The sequence below is a fragment of the Juglans microcarpa x Juglans regia genome, chromosome 1D (assembly GCF_004785595.1).
Source record: "Juglans microcarpa x Juglans regia isolate MS1-56 chromosome 1D, Jm3101_v1.0, whole genome shotgun sequence".
In the NCBI taxonomy this organism is placed as follows: Eukaryota; Viridiplantae; Streptophyta; class Magnoliopsida; order Fagales; family Juglandaceae; genus Juglans; species Juglans microcarpa x Juglans regia.
The window spans coordinates 41,110,870-41,132,976 of record NC_054594.1 but is presented as its reverse complement, the minus strand read 5'-3'; the positions used below and the strand labels follow the sequence as shown (position 1 = coordinate 41,132,976).

The window sequence follows — 22,107 nt, the reverse complement described above, 5'->3', positions numbered from 1 at the left end:
TTATGTATTGAGACATTGATTAGTCTCGTGTCTGGGTCACGTGAATATTGGACAAGGCAAAATTTGGGTATTGAGACATTTTGATTAATATCGTGCCTGACTCACACGCATTTTGAACATAGCGTACTTTATGTATTGACACATATTGATTAGTCTTGTGTCTGGGTCACGCGCATATTGGACAAGGCAAAATTTGTGTATTAATACATTTTGATTAGTCTCGTGCCTGAGTCACGCGCATTCTAGACAAGGCGTACGTTATGTATTGAGACATTTCGACTAGTCTCATGCTTGAGTCATGTGCATTATGGACAAGGCGGATTACCTACAAGAGACAATCTATTTTAGTCTATACCTGAGTTAAGTGGTTGTGAGTATAAGTTTGGTGTCATATATCCTGTCGGTATAGTCACTAGACTAGATGTTGCAACTGCATCTTGGACAAGGCCTATTGCTTTAAAGACATTTAGATTTGTCTCTAGAGCTTCTTATGGAAATGAGTGTTTGTCACTCTTTTGGTTATTTTCATACTACACTTGCATCTCATCGGCCTGAGTTATATTATTGCAATTATTGGTCATGTGTCGTATGCCCTGTCGGTGTATCGTTCACTAGCTTATACTTGAAGGCACATTTTGAACAAGACTTTTGGTTTTAGGATGCTTGTTTGTGTTTATGTTGTGATTAAATGTAATGTTGTCCAAGTGAGAGATTGCTACATTTATTTGTAAATAATGAATTAGCATTAACATTTAGTCATTGAGCCCATAATAGGATGAAGCATTTTAATAGACACATATGGAGGACCTTACTCTCACCCCAATTAAAATAGAACTAGCCATTGAATTCCATTGTCTTCTTACTCTTTCTCTCATCTCTCTTAGGATAAAAAGTAAAATAAAAGAAAATGGGTAGAAAGTAATTCTCTTCATAGCAGGAAATTTTTCCTCTCTTTTGCAAGAATCCTAAACCTCTATGGAAAATCCATCACAAGCTATTGGAGGTATGAACTCTCAATTTTATTGAACACATACTTTGATTATGGGAAGAGATTATCACATCTTGTGATTCTAACAATTGGCTCAACCCGAGTGGGACATAAACATCTCTCTTAATCGAGTCCAGTCCAACAATGGGTTTTATTTCCTCCCTGATGATGATGATCCAAAAGTATCTTTAGTTCCTTGCTCGATCTTTAATTTCAGACGTTACACTAGAACCACATGCTCGATCTAATTCACACGATGAGTCACTGAAATATATGGTGTTATATATGTTAGATTTACTGGCAATTAAAGTTGTGCAACTAGGAGATGAATGCAGAAGTTGACTACTAGTTATATCCTATGCGTTGTCTTATGATCATCATGATCTCTAGATTGCTTAATTATTATGATTAATTATATATTTTGAGTACTAACAAATCTAATTGGCCCAATAAAGAGGAGCTAGTCATGACTAGTTCCATCAAGATCATTTATACCATGCAACAACATACAAAGGATCGGGCCAGGCCGTTGTTTGCATGCATGGACGTTGGGCTATCATGCATGCATGTGTATATATATATATATATATATATATATATATATATATCTCTACTATATATATAAACGTGAATGTTGGATGAACAGTATTTTTGTTTAACATTTTATTTTCTGATTATGCCCCTACTTGTATTTCACACTACCATTCTATTGATTTTTTTCTCTTCTTTTTCTGACTACTTTTTTTTTGTTCTTTTTACATTTCTAACATATGTCTTCTCTACTCATTTCTTTCTAATTTTGTCCCTGATTTTATAAGCAAATAGAAGCAGTTGTCGTCTAACACTTTTCTACCAATTTTGCCCCTGCTTGTATATTTATTTTCTCTTTCTATCCTTGATTTCTGTTAACTTCTATTCGCATTTTACAGTTTTACCTTTCTTTTTCTTTTTTTGCCGTCTCTATCTTTCTTTTCCATTTTTATCCCTATTGTTGTTATTAAATTCTCATTGATTTTGACTTTTTTTTTTCACCGCTTCCACTGAATGTGTATATCTACAAAATCATTTCTGTTATGAAAATACCCTTTGTTGTTTCAGTTAATTGCAAGTGTTTTTCTTTGTTCCTATTTCTTGCTGTCAGGCTTTACTATCTTTTTCATTTTAAAGATTATCCCGTTTGCAGCCTTCTCTTTTGTTTTAATTCATCTTTGCGATCACAATTCTTGTCTCTTTCAATTTACACTATTGTGGATTTGTGCAAAGGTTCAGAAGCTCAAGTTTCTGAAATCTGTTTCTTTGTTGCTCAATTGTGAAATCACCTCGATATGTTTTCATTTGCTTTTGTTCTCATTGAAATATGATTTCTTCTATACTTTCCTTAAATAGCTCATACACATATGCATCTTTAGGGGTGATAAACGATCGGTCCAGACCGAACAGACCTACAATTTCGATCTGGATTGGACCGGACCAAGACTGAGACCGGTCTGTCTCGATACACGTTTTAGAGGACCGAAAAGTTTCGGTCGGGTCCACGGTCTAGGGTTTTTCCGGACTGAATGAAAATAAAAATAAAAATAAAAATATTTTATATATTTTATTTATATAATAATTATACAATTAATAATATAAAATTTTAAATATGTTATTAATACATGTTAATATTCTATAAATTAACAATATTTTATATATATCTTCATCTAAGCTATCACTATTAACAATATAAAATTTTAAATATATTATTAACACTTGTTAATATTCTATGAATTAACTAATATATAATATCAATTAGTTAATTATATAGTAATTATATAAATTGATAATGTAATTTTCATCTAATTTATTATCATTGACCATATAAAATAGTTTTTTATTGAGTTTGTTACATAATCTACATTAATAAGTCACTTAGTTTAATTTAGTATTTTAAATAAATTTTTTTATTAATTTATTTATAAAAAAAAAAAAGGGACCGAATGGATTGACCGGATTGATAGCTACCGGTCTGGTCCGGTCCCGATGGGTGTTCAGTCTGGTCCGAAAAAATGATGAACCAAAAATGTTCGGTTCATCGCCGGACCAAACCAGATGCATGTTAAAAAAGTTATAAATTCCAAGTAGTAAATAAATAAATAAATAAATAAAAAATTGCACCTAAATAGAGTTGATAAAAACTTTGGACTTTGATACTTTCAGACCTAATACTTACATCCAAAAGATATTTACATAATTTCATAATAGAATAGACAAATGCATGAGAAAGAAAGTAGAAATTACAAGTAAGGAAAAAAAATTAAGCCTAAACAAATTAGTCACCAAGAACTTCCAATTTTCATATCGTCAGACCCAATATTTACATGTAAAATATAAATAAATACAGAAAAGCTACTTACGACCGGCCTTGCGCAACCTTATGCAACCGATGCTCCTTTTGATGAGAACTTACCCCCAAACAGACTTCACGTGAATTATTCTAAGATTCAAAACGTGCGAAAAAGAAAATCGTCCCCAAGTCAACTCCTCTATAAGACCAACACTTCCACCCGTTCACCTCTGCACAACGCAACTCTACGCTGCCACCAAAGCTGTGAGCGGCCCCATGCAGTGCACCCAACTCCACAACCGTGCACCTGCATCCACACGAAGCTGAGAACCACTCAAAGCACCGCACGTCCTCTTGGTGTTAACCAACACCACCACCGTTTGAATCTGCGCAGCCCAAGCCACTGCAAACGCTACACTGCTTCACACACGGCAGCACCACCACTCCATCACCCTTTGTTTTTTTTTTTTTTTTTTTTTGTCCTTTCCAAACTCTATATTCTCAGTAGTAGTGATCAAGGAATAATTTTTATCAGCACCATGACACAATAAGTATACTTATTGAGGGGGAGCCCATTAAAACTTCAAAAGGTTGCCCTAATAACTTTCTTTCTTCTACACAGTCCATTCCCATCCTTCCCCTCTCACTGACTCAAAGGTTTGTAGGTAGCAGTAGAAGAAAGGTTGGTACGGACCTATGCGGTGAAAGGGAAGAAGCGGAAGAAGAAGGAAGAGGTATATGACAAAGAAGAAGAAGAACAAGTAGCAGAATAGCCAGTGCAAGATGCAAAGAGAGATGTGATAGAGAAAACAAGAAATAGCGAGGAAGAAACAGAAGAAGGAAAAGAAAATGAGGTAGTGAATGAACTTCAGGGTATTCCGATTGCCCCAAGCCAGCAGAATGCCAACAAATCCAATTTCATCTTCATTCTTGAAAAGGCTTCTTTAGAAGTTGCAAAAGTTGGGAAGAGTTATCAGCTTTTGAACTCAGAGGACCATTCCAATTTCTTACAAAAAAATAACAGAAATCCTGCTGATTACAAGTGTGAGAAACTTTTGCATGTGATCAAGAACCCTGTAACCCAGTATCTACCCATCAATTCTCACAAAATAGGACTATCACACGCAATCGAGCATGAGGTACCCAGCCAAATTCAGCAAATGCATGAAAATATTCATATACATCCAATCATGAACCAATCGAGCAAGGAGGTACCAAGCCAAATTCAGCAAACGCATTCCATCTTCGCACAAAACACTTAAATTATTTCATGGGGTTAATTTTTTTTTTTTTTTTTTATATAACATGTATAAAACATAAAAGCGCTTCAAATCTGTTCTATGTGCGAGTCTGGTTCATGAAACTTGCACTGGCAATCACAATTAGAACCTCCTGTGGTCTATTTTTTCATTTTAGTTGCATTATGTATAAGTGCACTTCATCTCCAACTCACAAAAGTAGCCCATAGTATACGCAATGTCCACATGAAAGCCTTGCATCTGCATTCATTATCATTAGTATTTACAGAAGAATGAAAGAGCACAAACAAACGCGCACTAGGGTTTGCAAAGCAAACGCTATGTCTGCTGTAGCACAATCCCAAATAAGCGAAAAGAAACAAACGAACAAAAAAGAAACGAAAAGCAGCCGAAGTTCTGCAGAGAATTTGAAGACTGTTCTTGTTACACATAACCTTGACTATCAGACGTTTCACGTTCTCGACAAAAGCTCGGGTAGGATCCATGGCACTGGGTGACTAAGAATCCGGCGGGCAACTTAAAGAAGAGCTACCATGCACTAAGAGAGGCACGATGGGCTTTGGTTTTCGCAGTGATTACTTAATATATGAAAACTAGAAGTCGTGAAGGAGTTGACTTTGGGACTTTTTTGAAAGTTTCAAATCTTAGAATAATTCACGTGAAGTCTGTTTGGGGATAATTTCTCATCAAAAGGAGCGCCGGTTGCATAAGATTGCGCAAGGCCGGTTGTAAATAGCTTTTCTCAAATAGATATTTATTACTTTTCAGTTAAATATGAATTTCTCAATGCTTTCATGAAATAGCTCATAGGCATATGAATGTTAAAAAAACTAGAAATTACAGTTGCACCTAAATTGAGTTGATAAAAGGTTTGCACTTTGATCAATGTTTTGAATACTGTACCGGTCAAGGCATTGGAACGAAATATTTCGATATCGATACCATTTCGTGTACTATTTCAGGATACTCGATATATGAATAAATTATACATATAAATATACAAATTGTATTCTAAAATAATAGTCTATATATGAATAAATTATATATAAATACATATATATAAATTATAAATAGTATAGTCTAAATTGAAGGTAAAAAAATGAGCTTGTAGTTTGAAAATGTAAAAAAAAAAATCAAAGGCCGAAATATCGGCCGGTACGGGCCGAAATATAGGCCGGTACAAAATTTATTTAATACCTGTACCAAACCAGTGACTGGTACGGCATATTTCGATTGTACCGATAGGTACGATACGATATTTAAAGCAGTGACTTTGATACTTTCAAATCTAATACTTACATCTAAAAGATATTTACATAAGTTCATAACAGGATAGACATATGCATGACAAAGAAAGTAAAAATTACATGTAAGAAATAAAAAATTAAGCCTAAACAAATTAGTCATCAAAAAGTTACAATTTTCATATCTTCAGACCCAATATTTACATCTAAAATATAAATACATTTTTATTGTTTCTGAGTTAAATCAAATTTCTCTATACTTTCATCAAATACCTCATAGGCATATGCATGTTAAAAAAAAAAATAGAAATTACAGCTAGAAAAAAAGAATTGTAACTAAACAGAGTTGCCAAAAAATTTGGAGTTTGATAATTTGAGACCCAATAATTACATGTAAAAAATAATTACATAAATTGATAAGAGGATAGGTATATGCATCACAAAGAAAGTAGAAATTGCATATAAGCAAAAAAATATTAGGCCTAAATAGATTACTCACCAATATTTACACACAATTAAAGTAAACACCAAAGAAAAATGTAAAACATTTACATCGACAAATCTAAATCTTAGGAAATTGTAGAATTGTAAATAATAGAGTAAAAAAAAATATTAAGCCATGTACATCGATGGGTCTAAATTTTAGATCTAAATTAAAACTTCTCAAATGTAAACTAAAATTAAAACTTCTAAACTAAAACTTCTAAAATGTAAACTAAAATGTGTACATGTCTCGAAGCTTCTAAAGATTAAAATAATAATAACAATAATAATAATTTAAGCTATCAAAAGAATATGTAAGACATGAAGATGTAAAGAGGGAAACTTCTAACAAAATTTAAGATTTCTCGAGAGTCACATCTTTCTTCATAGCTAAAACCGAGAACTTTTTCTAGAAAATGAATATTTTTTTTTAACAACTAGAAGGTAAAAATCCTAGATGTAAACAATACACAAGAAAAAATAGATCTAGGTAAATAGATCGACAGATCTAAAGTAGAAAATCTCGGATATAGAATAAAACGTCTAGATCTGTCAAAGTTTGCAAAGAACAAAAAAAAAAAAAACTTTTCCCCAAAAATAAAAGGTCAAAACTGTAGATCTAAACAATATATAACAATGAATAGATCTTTAAACTTTCTGGACCTTGACTAAAACATGTACATCTGTTCAAGTTTACAAATAACAACAACTTTTTTTTTTTAAACTAGAAGATACAAATCTTAGATGTGAACAATACACAAGAAAAAATGGATCTAGGTAAATAGATCGACAGATCTAAAGTACAACCTCTCGAATTTAGACTAAAACGTCTACATCTGTCGAAGTTTGCAAAGAACAAAAAAAAATCTTCAAAACTAGAAGGTCAAAATCGTAGATTTGAACAATATATAAAAATAAATAGATCCTCAAACTCCTCGGATCTAGACTAGAAGGTGTAGATCTGTTGAACTTTAGACAAACAAGGAAGAAAGTTTTACCCATACACAGCAACACCCAATGGATCCCATCTTTCTACTGACCAAAAACATGAAGCTCAAAGAAAGAGCTTTCAGGAGAACCAAAGACAGAGATAAGGAAAAAAAGGAAAATATAAAAATATCATACGGCTAAGAGGAAGGCGAAACCATTGTGTGTGCCATGGTGGTGTGGATGTGAGACAGAGAGAGGAAGAGAAAGAATGGAGAAATCGGGAAACCATGAGAATGAAGAAGCCTCTAGAATGTGCTTCTTAGGCGCCACAGGGGGGAGAGAGAGAGAGAGAGAGAGAGATGAGGGAAATGAAAGTGTTGGTCCTGAGACAAGAAGAAATAGAGGAGAGGTAGGGTTATTTTTTCCTTAAACGGTGCCGTATAGATGGGCAGTTTTGGGCACACATAAATTGGGCTCAGCTTTTCTTTTTGGGCTTGAAATGTGAAAAAGCCCCATTGTTATGTGTTTGTGGACTTACTTATTAGTTGATAGTTTGTTTAAATTTTTTCACTTAATATACGAATTGCACATAAAATTGTATTAAAAATTAAAAATTTAATTTAGTAATAATCATAACATTTAAGAGCTTATACATTTTGTAATATCCTATGGTTTGTTTAAATTCTTAAAATTTAGATAAACTCACATATCTATTAAATTACTTAATGCGTTTGATATAGTTTTATATAATATGATTTTTTGATAAACAAGTTTGATAATTAAAAAAACTATTATTCATATTGATTAATATAAGAAAACAATATATAAAGATATAAAGAAGAAAACACCAAAATTTTCAGACCTAAAAAAATTTTAGATAATTTTCTGTAGTATTATATTGTATTTAACTTTGAATTTTATAAATATCCATTCCATTTATTGTATTTATCATTATTGTTAATGTGCAATTATAGTGTCATTTAATAAATGTAATTTTAACTTTGTTATATCCTATTTTTTATATTCTCTTCCAGATAAATCTATTGGTTGTACTTTTTTCGACTCCACGTGACCTCGCTTGCTGTTGATTTTCTACATTTCCACTATTTTTTTTATTTGTCCTCTACTTTCTGGTATGTTCTTATCTCTCATATGAAAGATGTTTGTGCTATTTACTTTGTAATGATTACTCTACTTATTCATAGGTTATATTTGACAAGCATATGAATTTTTAATTACTAATTATAATTAATGAATGACTGTTATATGCAAATTTAAACTTTGACATGAAAATTGTGCTGAAACTAAATGTTTCTTTGTTTTGATTTAAATATAAATACTACCAATGATAGTATATTCTTGTTCCTTATAAATAAATTTCTTTTTTTTGTTTGCAATTATTTTATTGTATTATCCAAATATTAAAGAAAGAATTTCCTTTGTTGATCTAAATCAGCACTTCTATTACATGTCTTGCACAAACTTTAACAAAGCAACCAAGTATGACTACAATGAAAATTTTCAATGTTACAGTTGCAAGAGCATGACTGTGTTGAGGCCACAGTAAAAATTCTCTTCCATGTTTTGAAATTATAGATTCTTACATGAAAATTAGAACGTACTAAATGTGAAGACTAACAAATAATAATATCCTTGTTAATTTTAGATGTCAAGTTTATTAGAGGTACATGATGATAGCGAATCTACAACAGTCGTAACGTTCGGAACAACCGCAGAACAAATCATCAATTGCATCACAATGGATCTCTTAGAACATGAAAACGAGGTAACATGTGTATTTATAAATCGATTTTAAAAATTTGATACATTACTTATTTATATATTTTCATCATTACCGGATCGCCATCCATATTTTTAGATTATAACAGCTCAAATTTCAACTAAAGAATAGATGATTCTGTTGGACGCATAGATAAATGAATACGACTAATTGTACCAAAATAAGCTGAATGTACTCTTTGTTAATGTTGTTTCCGAGACAGTAAATTGAATGTTTTAAATATCTTCTTTCAAACTTATCACTCTTGTAATATATATTTTAAAAATATCTATACATAGTTGTAACTTGATTCTTGTAAATTATTGTATTATAATTATAAACATTATGCAGCCGTGTGTAGAATGTGTTGTAAACATGAGGAAAAAAAATCTAAAAATATAGACAAATTTCTGTCTGTTTATAGTTAAAAATTTAAAACATAACAAAATTAGTCACACGTTTGTCCTTACTAGTCTCTGTGTGAGTGCGTGTGTGTATATATATATATATATATATATATATATAGGTATAATAGATATCTACTCAATTATTGAAAGACGCGACAGGCCGGCCGGGATATTTAATTTCTTATATGAATGTTCGATCTGGACTACAGGAATATTATTATGTTTTGTAACTTAATTTGCAACAAATTCATGCATGGTCGTCTGATGGGCTTTACTTTAATCTTGACTTGATCTAGTTTATTATATATGGCTAAGAAAAAAATTTATTCGTCATCTTAACTTCTATTATCTTTTCATTATTTTATGATGTGCATTAGATGATAAATTTATAAGTAAAATATAATAAATAATTTTAATTATCTAATAACACATCATAAAATGATAGAAATATAATAAAAATTAAGATGATAAATAGCATTACTCTATAGAAATGATCCGGTCCCTCGTCAGGTGGCATTACCAACAAGGCTGGCTTGGGATAAAAGACAAAACATAAAATTTTTATTTTATATCATCGTATTATCACATATTTTTTAAATTCTGTACAAAATATAATAAGTAATTCAATTTTTTCAAATCTCAATTCAATTTTTTTAAATTCTAAAATAACAATAATATTAAAACATAATATTTTAAACTTATAAATAAAATACAAAATTCTCATCTCACTCTCTAAACCTGCAGTTACGTTTAAATGTTGAGATGTGTTAAATTAAATTGTGAATAATAATATTTTATAAATTATGCTGATATGTGTTTAACTTTTTAAATTGAGATGAATTTAACTTTTTAGTTAGTTTAAAATATATAAAGTAGATTAATATGAGTTTAAGTTTTTTATAAAAAATTGAAAATTAAAATAATAGACCTATTAGTTTAAAATGAGTTGAGTTAGGTTGTTAATTACCATTGGCCCACCAAGTGCAATATGTTGGACATCCCCGGCTGGCTCTCGATTTTGTCTCGTATGTGCAATTAAATAAATAAAAGAGTAATGTTAATATACCGCACTTTAATTTTACTATCTAATTAAAATGTAGTATTTTTATTACTTTTAAAAGATTCTTTATTTCTTCTAAAAAAATATATATAAAAATAAATGTCTAATGCTACTTTACCGTAATAGAATAAAAATGAAATGCCAGTACTATAGTGTATAAAACTACCAGTATTCTATTTCTCTTGGAGCTTTGCTTGAATGCATGCGCCTCCTGGACACTTGGCCACTCCAATATTCACTTCACTCCAAGAAAATAAAAAAATAAAAAACGTTAAAATAGAGCCGACAAACGAAATCTGATCTGTCCGTGTTCCACGATGACGATGAGCAACTTTCAAGCTGGAGGGTTATCTCGTTGAGCGCACCATGCATCGACTAGCATTACGTACTGATGTACGTACGAACGGTGTCGCCCGACCTATCCAAAGTTAAAATATCTCGGCTGGATTTTATTCATAATTCTAAAATTATAAAAAATAGTAAAAAATTTTATACTCTTAATATGCTCTCCAAAACTTTTTAAAATCAATATATCTAATAATGCCTTTCTCAAAATAGTTGTAAAACCTCATTCCCTCTTTATCTTTCTTTGGTAAAAAATCGAGGACTCTAGATTTAATTTTTTTTCGGAGGAAAAGGAGACATTGGCTTCCATCTCCTCCTCCCTCTCCTTCACTCATTCTTCTATTTATCTATCAAGATTTATTTTATTTTATTTTTTTAAGATCTAAAAAAATAGATTTGTAGTTTTCCAACAACTCTTGAGAGGTACACGCAACATAAGAAGATTCACAAATCGAAAAATCGTATAGAAAAAATTTGTGGTTTTGTAAAAATCACCACACTTTGTTCTCATGCGCCGCCCACGTCTGCACACGCGTGGTCCTCACACGCCACCCTTTTCGATAACTCTTCTCGACACGCGCTGGATCATTGGACTCGCCACCACGAAACCTTTCAGATATGTCCTTTGTGGCTGAAAAGAGACAAGTGTATTGCCTTCATAGGTCGTCACAGATTCCGAAGTCTACCAGAATTCATTGAAATTGTAATCTGTTCTTTTTCGCATTTATCTTACTGATTTCATTTTTTGTTTCCTTATTGTTAATTTAAAAAAAAGTTCATCTCTCGAACTTTTGTTTATAGAGGTTGAGTCATCTCTTTTTATGAAATGTGACGTTAAGTCTCAATTTAGGCAGAGAATGTTGTCTCTTGGACATTTGTCTGTAGAGAATATCAACAATAATGAAGATCAAACCAATCACAAAAGGAAATAGTGTACTGGTGGAGCTTCAAATGTATTATTTTGATTTATGATGATGTCATGTTTAATATGAGAACATCCTAGAATGTATCCGGTTATGTATACTTTTTTAATTTATTTTTTATATAGATTTTTTTACACTTTTAAATATTTTTAAAAAATAAAATAAATTTAAAATATCATTAAAAAATACTTCCTTAATTAGAAAGTAAAAAAAAACTTTATTAATCACGAAATATTTTTATTCTATTTCATGATTAATGAAATATTTTTTAATAATATTATAATTTTTATTGTAGCCTTTAAAATATTAAAAATTATTAAAAATATCTATATAAAAAAAAAATTTTAAAAAATAGATATAAAAAAACACTAGAGCCCAGCGACAGCTCCCGCCAGCGGGGGCATCTAGCACTTTCCTTTTAGTTTTGGCAGACATGCATATGCAACCTCATCCATCCAAATGGGGTTTGTTTTTTTCTGATACATTATTGGAACCGACGTTAATTCGCTTTCGACCTGTTCATGAGGTCCATCATGCAACCTCAATTAATATGGTTGTCCTGACTCCTGTCCCCGCAAACGTCTTTATATTCATTTATGACGTTTCAACTGTCCCAGTACTGTTTCAATTAATTATTCGAACTATTATATGTTATGTGCAAATTGGGTGGCGCTGCTCAAATTTTGTCACATTGGGATTTAAGTGCTGTCTTTCCCAAGCTACTAAATTAAATGAGCGGTTCTACTCTATCGTTTAAGTAGTACTGTTTGTTTATACAGTTTATTATTTATTATTTTTATATATTTTTTTAATATATTTAAATATTTTTTAAAAATAAAAAAAATATATCAATACACTTAAAATTATTTCTTTAATTACTTAAAAAAATATGTAAAAAATATATATTTTTTTAACAATAATACACTAGAACGGTATATTTTAGACGACATACAAGCTTTTCTCAAATTAAATTTGCAAGAGAAATTATCAGATAATTAATATTTGGGGAAAGAAATACAGACCATTCGATCGAGACCTTATAAATATGAAGAAAAGAAGGCATATACTATATATATATATATATATATATATATATATAAGTAAGAGTACCATAGAATGAATGAAAAAAAAAACATTAATCACTCAAAAGAGTCTCTCACTTATAAAGAGTTAATTTTTTTTGAAAAGAAAAACAATATTCTTCTTGGACCTTTTAGTTATTATTCTTTTATTATTTTTTCATATAGTATTAAATGATTGGAAAATATATAAATAAAAGATAATAAATACCATTTTAATGATCGATGTTACTGAATTATTAAATATCATAACGTGAAATCGTGGATTATGATTAAAAAAAAAAAAGGACGGAACCTCCAAAATTGGCAAGTCCCATTCACTGTTTAATGTTGTTCTTTTTTTTTTTTTTTTTAGAAAATATATTAATTCTAAGGTCTCAATATAAGATGATAGAGGGGTAAATATTCGCTAGCTGCATGGACATTAATGCATGGGCCAGATGATCTAGCGAGTCGTGTAATTAAGCTTAAACCCGAATGAATGCGCGCATGATCAGTTGTTGAAGTTTTCATTATTAAATAGTCCGAAATTTATTTATTTATTTTTATCTTGAATCATTATTATTAATATTGTTTTTAATTCAAAGTCTAATAACGTCAAAATTTTGAGTTGTAGGTCCATATAATATTAATTAGAATCTCTCCATCAGCTCGAACCCAAATATATAATATTATATATATATATATATATATATATATATATATATACAGTTACTTGTCCAAGTACTGCTGCATTAATTCATTATAATATTCGAGGACAATTGACCTATAAATATGATTAAATAATGTTTAAAATATCGTTTCATGAATAGATAAGCTTATAATAATTAATTAGTTGTTAAGCAAGTACAAATTACTGCATGTCAAATGAAATATAAAATGGATTGTTGGACATTAATTCCATGGTTTGATGCTCAGTTTAATAGTACTCATGAGGGCAAAAGATCAGACAATAATTAGGCCCCGCTCAAAAGAGTCCGTAACGTTCTTGGATCGGGAGGGGCAGAGATCGACATGCGTGCGTGGGTACGTCGACCTTAATTAATATATTTTAAACATACTATATGAATGATCTGTCACATTGATATGACCCATAGTGCATGACCCTTAATTAATTTTCCGAAGAAGATCACACACACATATATATATGTATATATAATAGAGTTCATTATCTTTTTCGTTTCTAAATTAACTTATTCTACTAATTAAGAGGCTATATTATATGGATGTTGAATGAATAAAGGCAGGAATTAAGATGATTATTATTATTCCAAACTTTGTAACAGTACTATACATGGAAATGATCAATTATTTAAACACCTCCTGATCTGCCACGTACCTTCAACATGATCAGATATTTCTGCCAATTATATACTGATATATATGGAGTCCCATGCCATACAAGTCACCCTATATATATATATATATATATATATATATATATATATATGTAATATATATATATATATATACATGTATATACACTCAAAAAAATTCAAGCGTACACGGCAATTGCTTTTGACTACTTGTATATATCATGACAACGCTGCATATATGGTAAGCTATAAGCAGCTGCGCGCATGTGTCAAGATCTTGCGCGCATGGTGGACGTGGTTGAGTAGAGTGCTACTCATTTGCAAGCTTAATTGCAATTATATATATAATGGTGATCTGTATCAAGTACTACTGATCATGTCTACCTAAACTTGATGGCTGATCATAATATTGTACGTGCATACGCTAAAGTTATTAAATTATGAAGATAAATGATGGTACAAGTTTCAAATAGATAAATTTTATATAATTTTTTTGTAATAAAATGGATCTCACTTAAAAAAAAAAAAAACTTATTATATTTTAATTTAATCTATTTTTTATATAAAAAACTTAAATAAAATTTATTTACTTGAAATTTGTATCTAAAATTATTATGAATGGGCAGGGGGTATTTTATCTACGAACGGGAAAATGCATATTGCTTCGTTATCTTCAGCAACTCTGCATACAGCATGTAATTTAATTATATGGTGCCGTACTAATGTGAATAATTTCCAGATTTAAAGAAGCAAATGGACGTGGCTAACTAGCTGAGATATATATTTGCATTACTAATGTGTCGGTGATCAGCTCCATGCATGCACTCACATGACCTATAAGAAAACTGCTTATTTGCGATCAGTTAATTCAAACGAAATGACTGTAAGCCGTATCAATTAATATTGGGTCTTAGGGTTTTTGATTTCTGAGTTTTGATCTTTATGCCTATTCGTAATCCCCATTTATTTGGTTGTAACTATAGTTTTTTCTACAAAAAATGAAGGTTATTAATAAAAGTAGGGTATTGTCCTTTTCTTTTTTTAAAAAAAAAAGCCGTATCAATATTAATTCAACTACTACTTACACATATTTGGATAAGAGTGTGATCAACTCGAGGAATTTGCATACTATTCCTTATCTGGATTATGTTAAAATATGATGCTAGCTAGCTTGTTTGAAAATAATAATAATCCATCTATTTGTGACAAATCGTATCACAGTTACAAAAGATTGAAAAGGAAATGTGTGTGTGTATAATATATATATATATATATATATATATATATAGTTATTTAGGGCATACAAAGAACCAAGTACTTCTCCTTGCGTGCCGTTTAAGTTATTTGGTAATCTAGTCCAACAATCTAATAACAATAATAATTAGTTAATGATATTATTAATGAAAACGAAGTATCGTGAAGTCGAGGGTTAAGGTACGTACGCACTCATGTTGTTAAGAGGTTATCATGAGTTTTTCAGTTTTTATAGATATATATGGTGTAATAGTTTAGAACTATATATATATTTTTGCAATTAATACATTCAATTGGAAGATGAAAAAAATCTCTTCATCAGGGGATCATTCTTTGGGAAGATCAAACATAATTAACAATGTCTAACGCCTTTATACGTGTGTGTGGACCGGCCGGAAGGGGATTAGGTGCAGCGCCGTTTCATTATTGAAGAACTTTGACTAGTTGAAGCCCTGCATTATCCTTTCTGAGTTATACCTAATTATCTCTTTACAATCAGATTCAAGCTTTTTTATCAGCGAGTTTCCAGAACAAAAAAGCTGGTAAAAAAAGTCTTTTGGTTGGCAAAAGGTTGGTAGCCTGTATCTAATACAATGGCGTAGACGATTTTACAAGTACTTTAATTATCTTCTATACCTAAAAAGAGTGATCAAGATGTGTGCGTGTGTGTGTGTATATATATATATATATATATATATATATAGATGTTTTTCTCTTAAAGAGGAAAAAAGAAAAATTAATTAGTAGACTTGCAATGGAGAAGGAAATGAATTAGATGGAATATGGATCAGGTATGTACTGAGAGATCAATCAAATCAAAGATCGATGTGGGTGACAGGAAGGTAGCTTTAAACACTACGTTATTTCAATTAAAAGAAAAAGATAATTTTTTTTATTTGTGTTCAATTATTTTTAATAAAAATAATAATTATTTTTATTAAAATTAATTTATTTTAATTGAAAATAATTATCGTTATAAATAATCTGTCATAAATACTTTTCGTAGTCAATCTTTTTGTGATGTCTCAAAAATTAAATAAATAAATAAAAGGGCTTCAAAGACATGATAATTATAAACTACGCACAAATTAAGAAACAAGTACTTAAAAATAATAGGCCCTTAGAATTAATTTATTAAAAATTTCATGTTTATAAGATTACAAGATCATGATGTCGCTTTGACAAATTAAGCATTAATTCGTGTATTACAAGAGATTTATCATGTCAAGGTCAGTCATGATCCATTGACACGTACGTTAGTGCCCAAGCTAGCTCTTATAATATTATAAGGCTTTTATCGTTAATCCACCTCCTACCCATCGCATATTATATATATATATAGTCTTCACTGGGAAGTGTTTGTAAATTGTAAAGATGACTTTATTGCCTACCTTATACGATGCCAACTCTCCTCATGAGTTTATATCTGTGACCTAACACATTTAAAAATAAAAAATAAAAATAAAACCTTTAATTCCATTTTTTCCATCTAACAGATTATCATTTCAAAAAATTTATAAACTTCATTCCAAATATTTTATATATAAAAATATTCTATTTTACTTTTTTGATTTTTCATCAAATCATTTACATAAATTTTAATGAAAAATAAAAATAAGACTTTTACAAAAACAAAAATTACACTAAAAAAATTGTATTCAATAAAAACCCAATAAAAAAGCGCGCACTTCTTAAATATTTTTAAACAATTAATTCTCAAATATTTTCAATTTTCTTAACTAAACTGCATATCCGAAGATTCAAGATTATTTATATGTATTGACGGATTGAATATTACATTTTAGGTTTATATATATGCTATATATATATATATATATACGGTACAAAATCAAACAACTAGATGATCTCCAAATATTGAAAAAATATATGTATATTGGAGCCTTAATTTATTACATTAATTTAAGTCTATTTATCGAATTACAATACTTGTTGGTATGGTTTCGCTTTAAAAGCTCTCGCTATACCTGCCGACAAGATCGTATTATACTTTGCCAAAGCAATTATTTGTCAGCATCGCATTGTCAGCAATTATAATTGGCCAAAGCAATTAATTATATATATAATTATGAAGTGTATAAACATCGCGTAATTGATTTGAAAAAAGGTAAGATTGACTATTAAAAAATTAATTTTTTTTTTATATAGAATTCATGTTTTATTTACATTTTTCAAAACGATTATATGATAATTATATAAATCACGATTATAAATAACTTTTCTCTCATATATATATATATATATATATATATATATAAAAGCTCTTGGAATTGCATTTTTTTTCTTACTCCCCGCCGGTTAAAAACGAAAGTTACAGAAATATTTTTTAATTTTTAATTTTTAATTTTAATTATTACCTAATTATTAAAATTTTTTTAAGCATAAAAATAATAATAATTTCTAAATCTTAAAATAAAAATTAGATTCAAACAATTTTTCAATTTTATAATATTTTTATTTAATTTTCTTTTAAAACATAATATATAAAACATTTTAACTCAATTTATTTTATTACTATTTAATCATATACTGAAATACTTTTAAGTATTTTGATCTCGAAACCATGAAACGACGTGCATGTTGCTAAGTTGCCTTTTGTTTATAGTTTTTTTTTTTTTTTTTTTTTTTTTTTTTTTTTTTAAGTTTCAATCGGTAAATTGGATTTGAGTCCTTGACTGCTGAGTCCACTACTTTACTTTACCGCCAATTAATGCTATGTCATGGGTCAACTAATAGACCCACGAATGCATGCGGAGGATCATTTCACCGGAAGTTGAAAACGATTATTGATGCTAATTTCTATACAAATATCATCACGTGTTTTTCCATTTTATTTTTAATTTATTTTTTGGGTTATTAATTTTGTATTTTTATATATCGTTGAACGGTAGCAGCCGCCGGCCCTATATATTTTAGTTTTTTTTTTAAATAAAAAAATATATACATATATTTAAAATTATTTTCAAGAAAATATAAAAAAAAAAAAAAAATTCTACAGCTGTACATAGAACGGTACATTTTGGACGGCCTTTTCTGATTCTGGACTGTAGCTACATATTGCGTGGCACGGAAAGAGCCCATCATGATGGCATTGGCCGCCCTTCGATATTGACTGATCTAGCACCAAAGGTCCGAGAGAAGGTACCTATAAAACTCAAAAAAAGGTATAAAAAAAGAGATATATAATAGATACAGTTTCTCGATGTTACTATATATCATTTTCCATATCCAAATCTTTACTCGGAACAATATTTTCCAGAACCCATACATATCTGTCACACATGGGGCTGTCGGGAGGCACATGGGTTCTGCATGCGTTAATTTCGGTCGATTGATGATCTATAACATCGAGTGTTTTACTGATCATCGGGTCTTGGAATAACAAGTAGTACTCATGACAACCACTCGACCCAATTTAAGTACAGCGTTTATGTATATGGCTGTTTATATAACAAAAGGAAAGACAAGTAAGTACGTACAATGCAAAAAAAACAAACACAGACAAGCTGCTAGGTAGCGACAAGATTGTATATCTTTCGTTGATCATGAAATGTGGTATATATTTGAGCAGCTTTTAAACCTGTTTATCCTATATGTTTTGCGAGGGATACAATAATATACATGTTGACGGTCAATTAGACGAGGATACTTGGCAAGAAAACGAAGATATAGGCAGTAGAGAATCTTCTGATCAAATATATATTAGAATATTCAAAACAGTCCAATGATTCAAAGTTTAGTACTGCTGCATGCCACCGTGTGACGTAATAATATACATAATACAAGTTGTGTTAATGATCTTGTACATTCTAGTGACTTCTATGCTAGCTGATCGAAACACGAGTGCCATAAAGTACTATTATATATATATATATATATATATATATATATATATATATATACATAGTCCGTTCATTTTTAAGTTTTTTTGGAGCATAGCTTCATGATGTCTCTTCGTGAGATTCCAACAAACTTTCAAGAGCATGTGAGAAGGTTAGCTTGAGAGAAATTAGCCGCCATGAGAGGAGGAGCATGCTGCATGATCAGTACTCTAATTAATAACATATATTGGTAGAAGGGCAGGTGCGTGTATTTATTAGGACGTTTTATTATTATTAATTATTATTATCTTAAAAAAAAAAGCAAATATATATATATATATATATATATATATATATATATATATATATATATATATATATAAAGAGGCCGTGACATGACTATGAAGGTATATATCCCCATCAGCATACAAGTCTTCGTGGACAATTTTGTAACTTAAAGTCATGAAACATAATGCCATAAAGATAATAAGCCGTACATATTTTTGGAGCATAGCTCTCTGATTCGCAGCTGTAGAAATTTCAACAAACTTTCAAGACCGTGTGAGAAAGTTAGCTTGAGATGGAGAAAGCAACCATGAGGGTCTTTGCTTCATGAGGTAGAAGGGCAGTTGCAAAATCATGTATTAATTATTTATGGGCAAATCGATGATATTCCCGATATAATGGTCGATATATAGTACTCATGATATTCCTTACGCTCGGAGGAATCTCATCACCACGCACCAATACAATATTATGTAATTAAATTATCAATGAGGTGGACAAATCGATGGTCCCCTGATTCACATGCAACCTATTACATACTATAATTTTGGAGCTCTTTAATCTTTAATCTATTTATTTTTTTCTAAACTCTCAAGATGGGGACATGGTAACGTTATCAGTGGGGGCCTTTAAAGGTCATGCCCTCTACCATTCTACGTGACAATATAAATTAAAGCATCGATCTACTATCCCTCATCTCCAAGCTTAGAGGGCCTCGCAGTATTCTCTCTCATGTCCAAAGTAAATTAACCAGTACTGGAGAGAGAGAGAGATCAGAGAGAGTGAGGCCCGGGGATTCTTGGAGATTGACTTGGAATATGGGAAGGAATCCTTGTTGTTCAAAGGAGGGCTTGAACAGAGGAGCATGGACGGCTATGGAAGACAAAATACTCAAAGAATACGTCAGAATTCATGGCGAAGGAAAATGGAGAAGCGTTCCCAAAAGAGCAGGTTAGATAGTCCTGCGAACGAAAAGTTCTTTATGTTCTTTCCAATTATAAAAAAAATATAGGATTTTTTTGTTTCTTTGTATTTGGTTCAACAAATTAAAGAAAAAAAAAAAACTTTTTTGGTGAGTACTTTTGCAGGGCTTAAGAGATGTGGGAAGAGTTGCCGGCTAAGGTGGTTGAATTATCTGAGACCTGATATTAAGAGAGGCAACATATCCAATGACGAAGAGGAGCTCATTATCAGGCTTCACAGACTCTTAGGGAACAGGTTTGATGAAATAATTCGTATTAATTAAACAGTTAACTAGGCAATTAGACGTCAGTACAAAACACAAAAATTTGTGTATTTTAATGAACTTGCTTTAACAACCCCCCACAGTCTCCCCTTAAATATAATGTTTCAAATTAAAGCGATCACATCTTAAATAGCAAGCATGTCGGCAGAAACATCCATCCTGAAAATGTGTGTGTGGCTGATATATACTGCAGATGGTCTTTGATAGCTGGGCGGCTTCCAGGCCGAACAGACAATGAAATCAAAAACTACTGGAACACCAACATTGGAAAGAAAGTCCAAGCTCACTCCAACCCCACGGCCTTCAAACGGAGACCATCAAATCAAGCACAAGGAAACCTAATTCCCGCTAAGGAATTAGCCGGCTCAGGCGCTGCTCCACCTAAAGCAATTATAGGCTCAGGTAATGTTATACGTACCAAGGCAACAAGGTGCACCAAAGTTGTCCTCACATCTGGACCACAAGATCAATCGGACGGTCATGATCATCAACTTGGCATTAAGCCTCGTGTGCTTGAACCCAGCAGCAGCACTTTATTAGGTGATCACGACAGCTCAGCTGATTTTTCAAAAATCAATTTGGAGGAAAATAATTCGTCAAACTTCCTGGAGGACTTTGAGATGGATGAAAATTTCTTTTCAGATTTTCTCGACATTGATTTCTCGCAGCTTCCTTGTTTCGAAAATAACGAGGGTACTGACAGTATTATTACTAACACCGGTGACAAAGACGAGCCATCACCAACATGTAATCATCAGAGTACTACTACCCTTTTGGTTCCTGAAGAAGATCAAACGATTCATGGCTCGGATTTTCAGCCTATGGCTCCTCTGACTGAGTCCGAATTGGATTGGATCTAAGACACATACGAAACTACTTTAATTAGTACTCCAAGCTAATTATCTAGTACGTACGTAGCGAGTGGCATGAATTTATATATATATATATATAATCCGAATTGGAGTACTGCGCCCAAAATTGCATCTAATTGGGCTTGTAAACTATGTAATTAATCTGTCATGATCTCCTTAAAGTTCTTAACTGGGGCGCATGTGAATCTTGGGTATCCAAAATAAATCGCTGTGCATTCCAAACATGTATATGCCAGCCAAGTCAAGGAATTGTGTTCCTCCCGTCATATATATAATACAAGAAAATAAATAACATGTATAGGTATGAACGCAAGATATAATTTATTTTATTACACTTAATATATATATATATATATATATAATATTATATTATATAATCGGGGTGGATCCATAATAATCATGACAAAGTGACAAAAATTGATGTTGAGGGACCGGTTTCCATAATTGCACGAGCTCTTTCGAAATTTTTTCAGC

At 30.9% G+C, this 22,107-nt stretch overlaps 1 protein-coding gene across 3 annotated transcripts in view; it reads left to right on the top strand.

Annotated features, from left to right (window-relative positions):
• LOC121260434 (transcription factor MYB1-like) overlaps positions 1-21,889 on the top strand; it is a 29,022-nt gene extending 7,133 nt beyond the window's left edge. The window contains exons 1-4 of one of the 3 annotated variants that reach the window (XM_041162323.1): positions 7,565-7,586; positions 20,293-20,466; positions 20,604-20,733; positions 20,955-21,889. In XM_041162323.1, the coding sequence (XP_041018257.1) occupies positions 20,334-20,466; positions 20,604-20,733; positions 20,955-21,621 (930 nt within the window). In that variant the 5' untranslated portion in view covers positions 7,565-7,586; positions 20,293-20,333 and the 3' untranslated portion in view covers positions 21,622-21,889. Of the gene's footprint in view, positions 1-7,564; positions 7,587-20,200; positions 20,467-20,603; positions 20,734-20,954 lie in introns of those variants that run through there. The other 2 variants (XM_041162313.1, XM_041162305.1) reach the window with 2 other exon arrangements.
• The last annotated feature ends 218 nt before the right edge of the window (positions 21,890-22,107 follow it).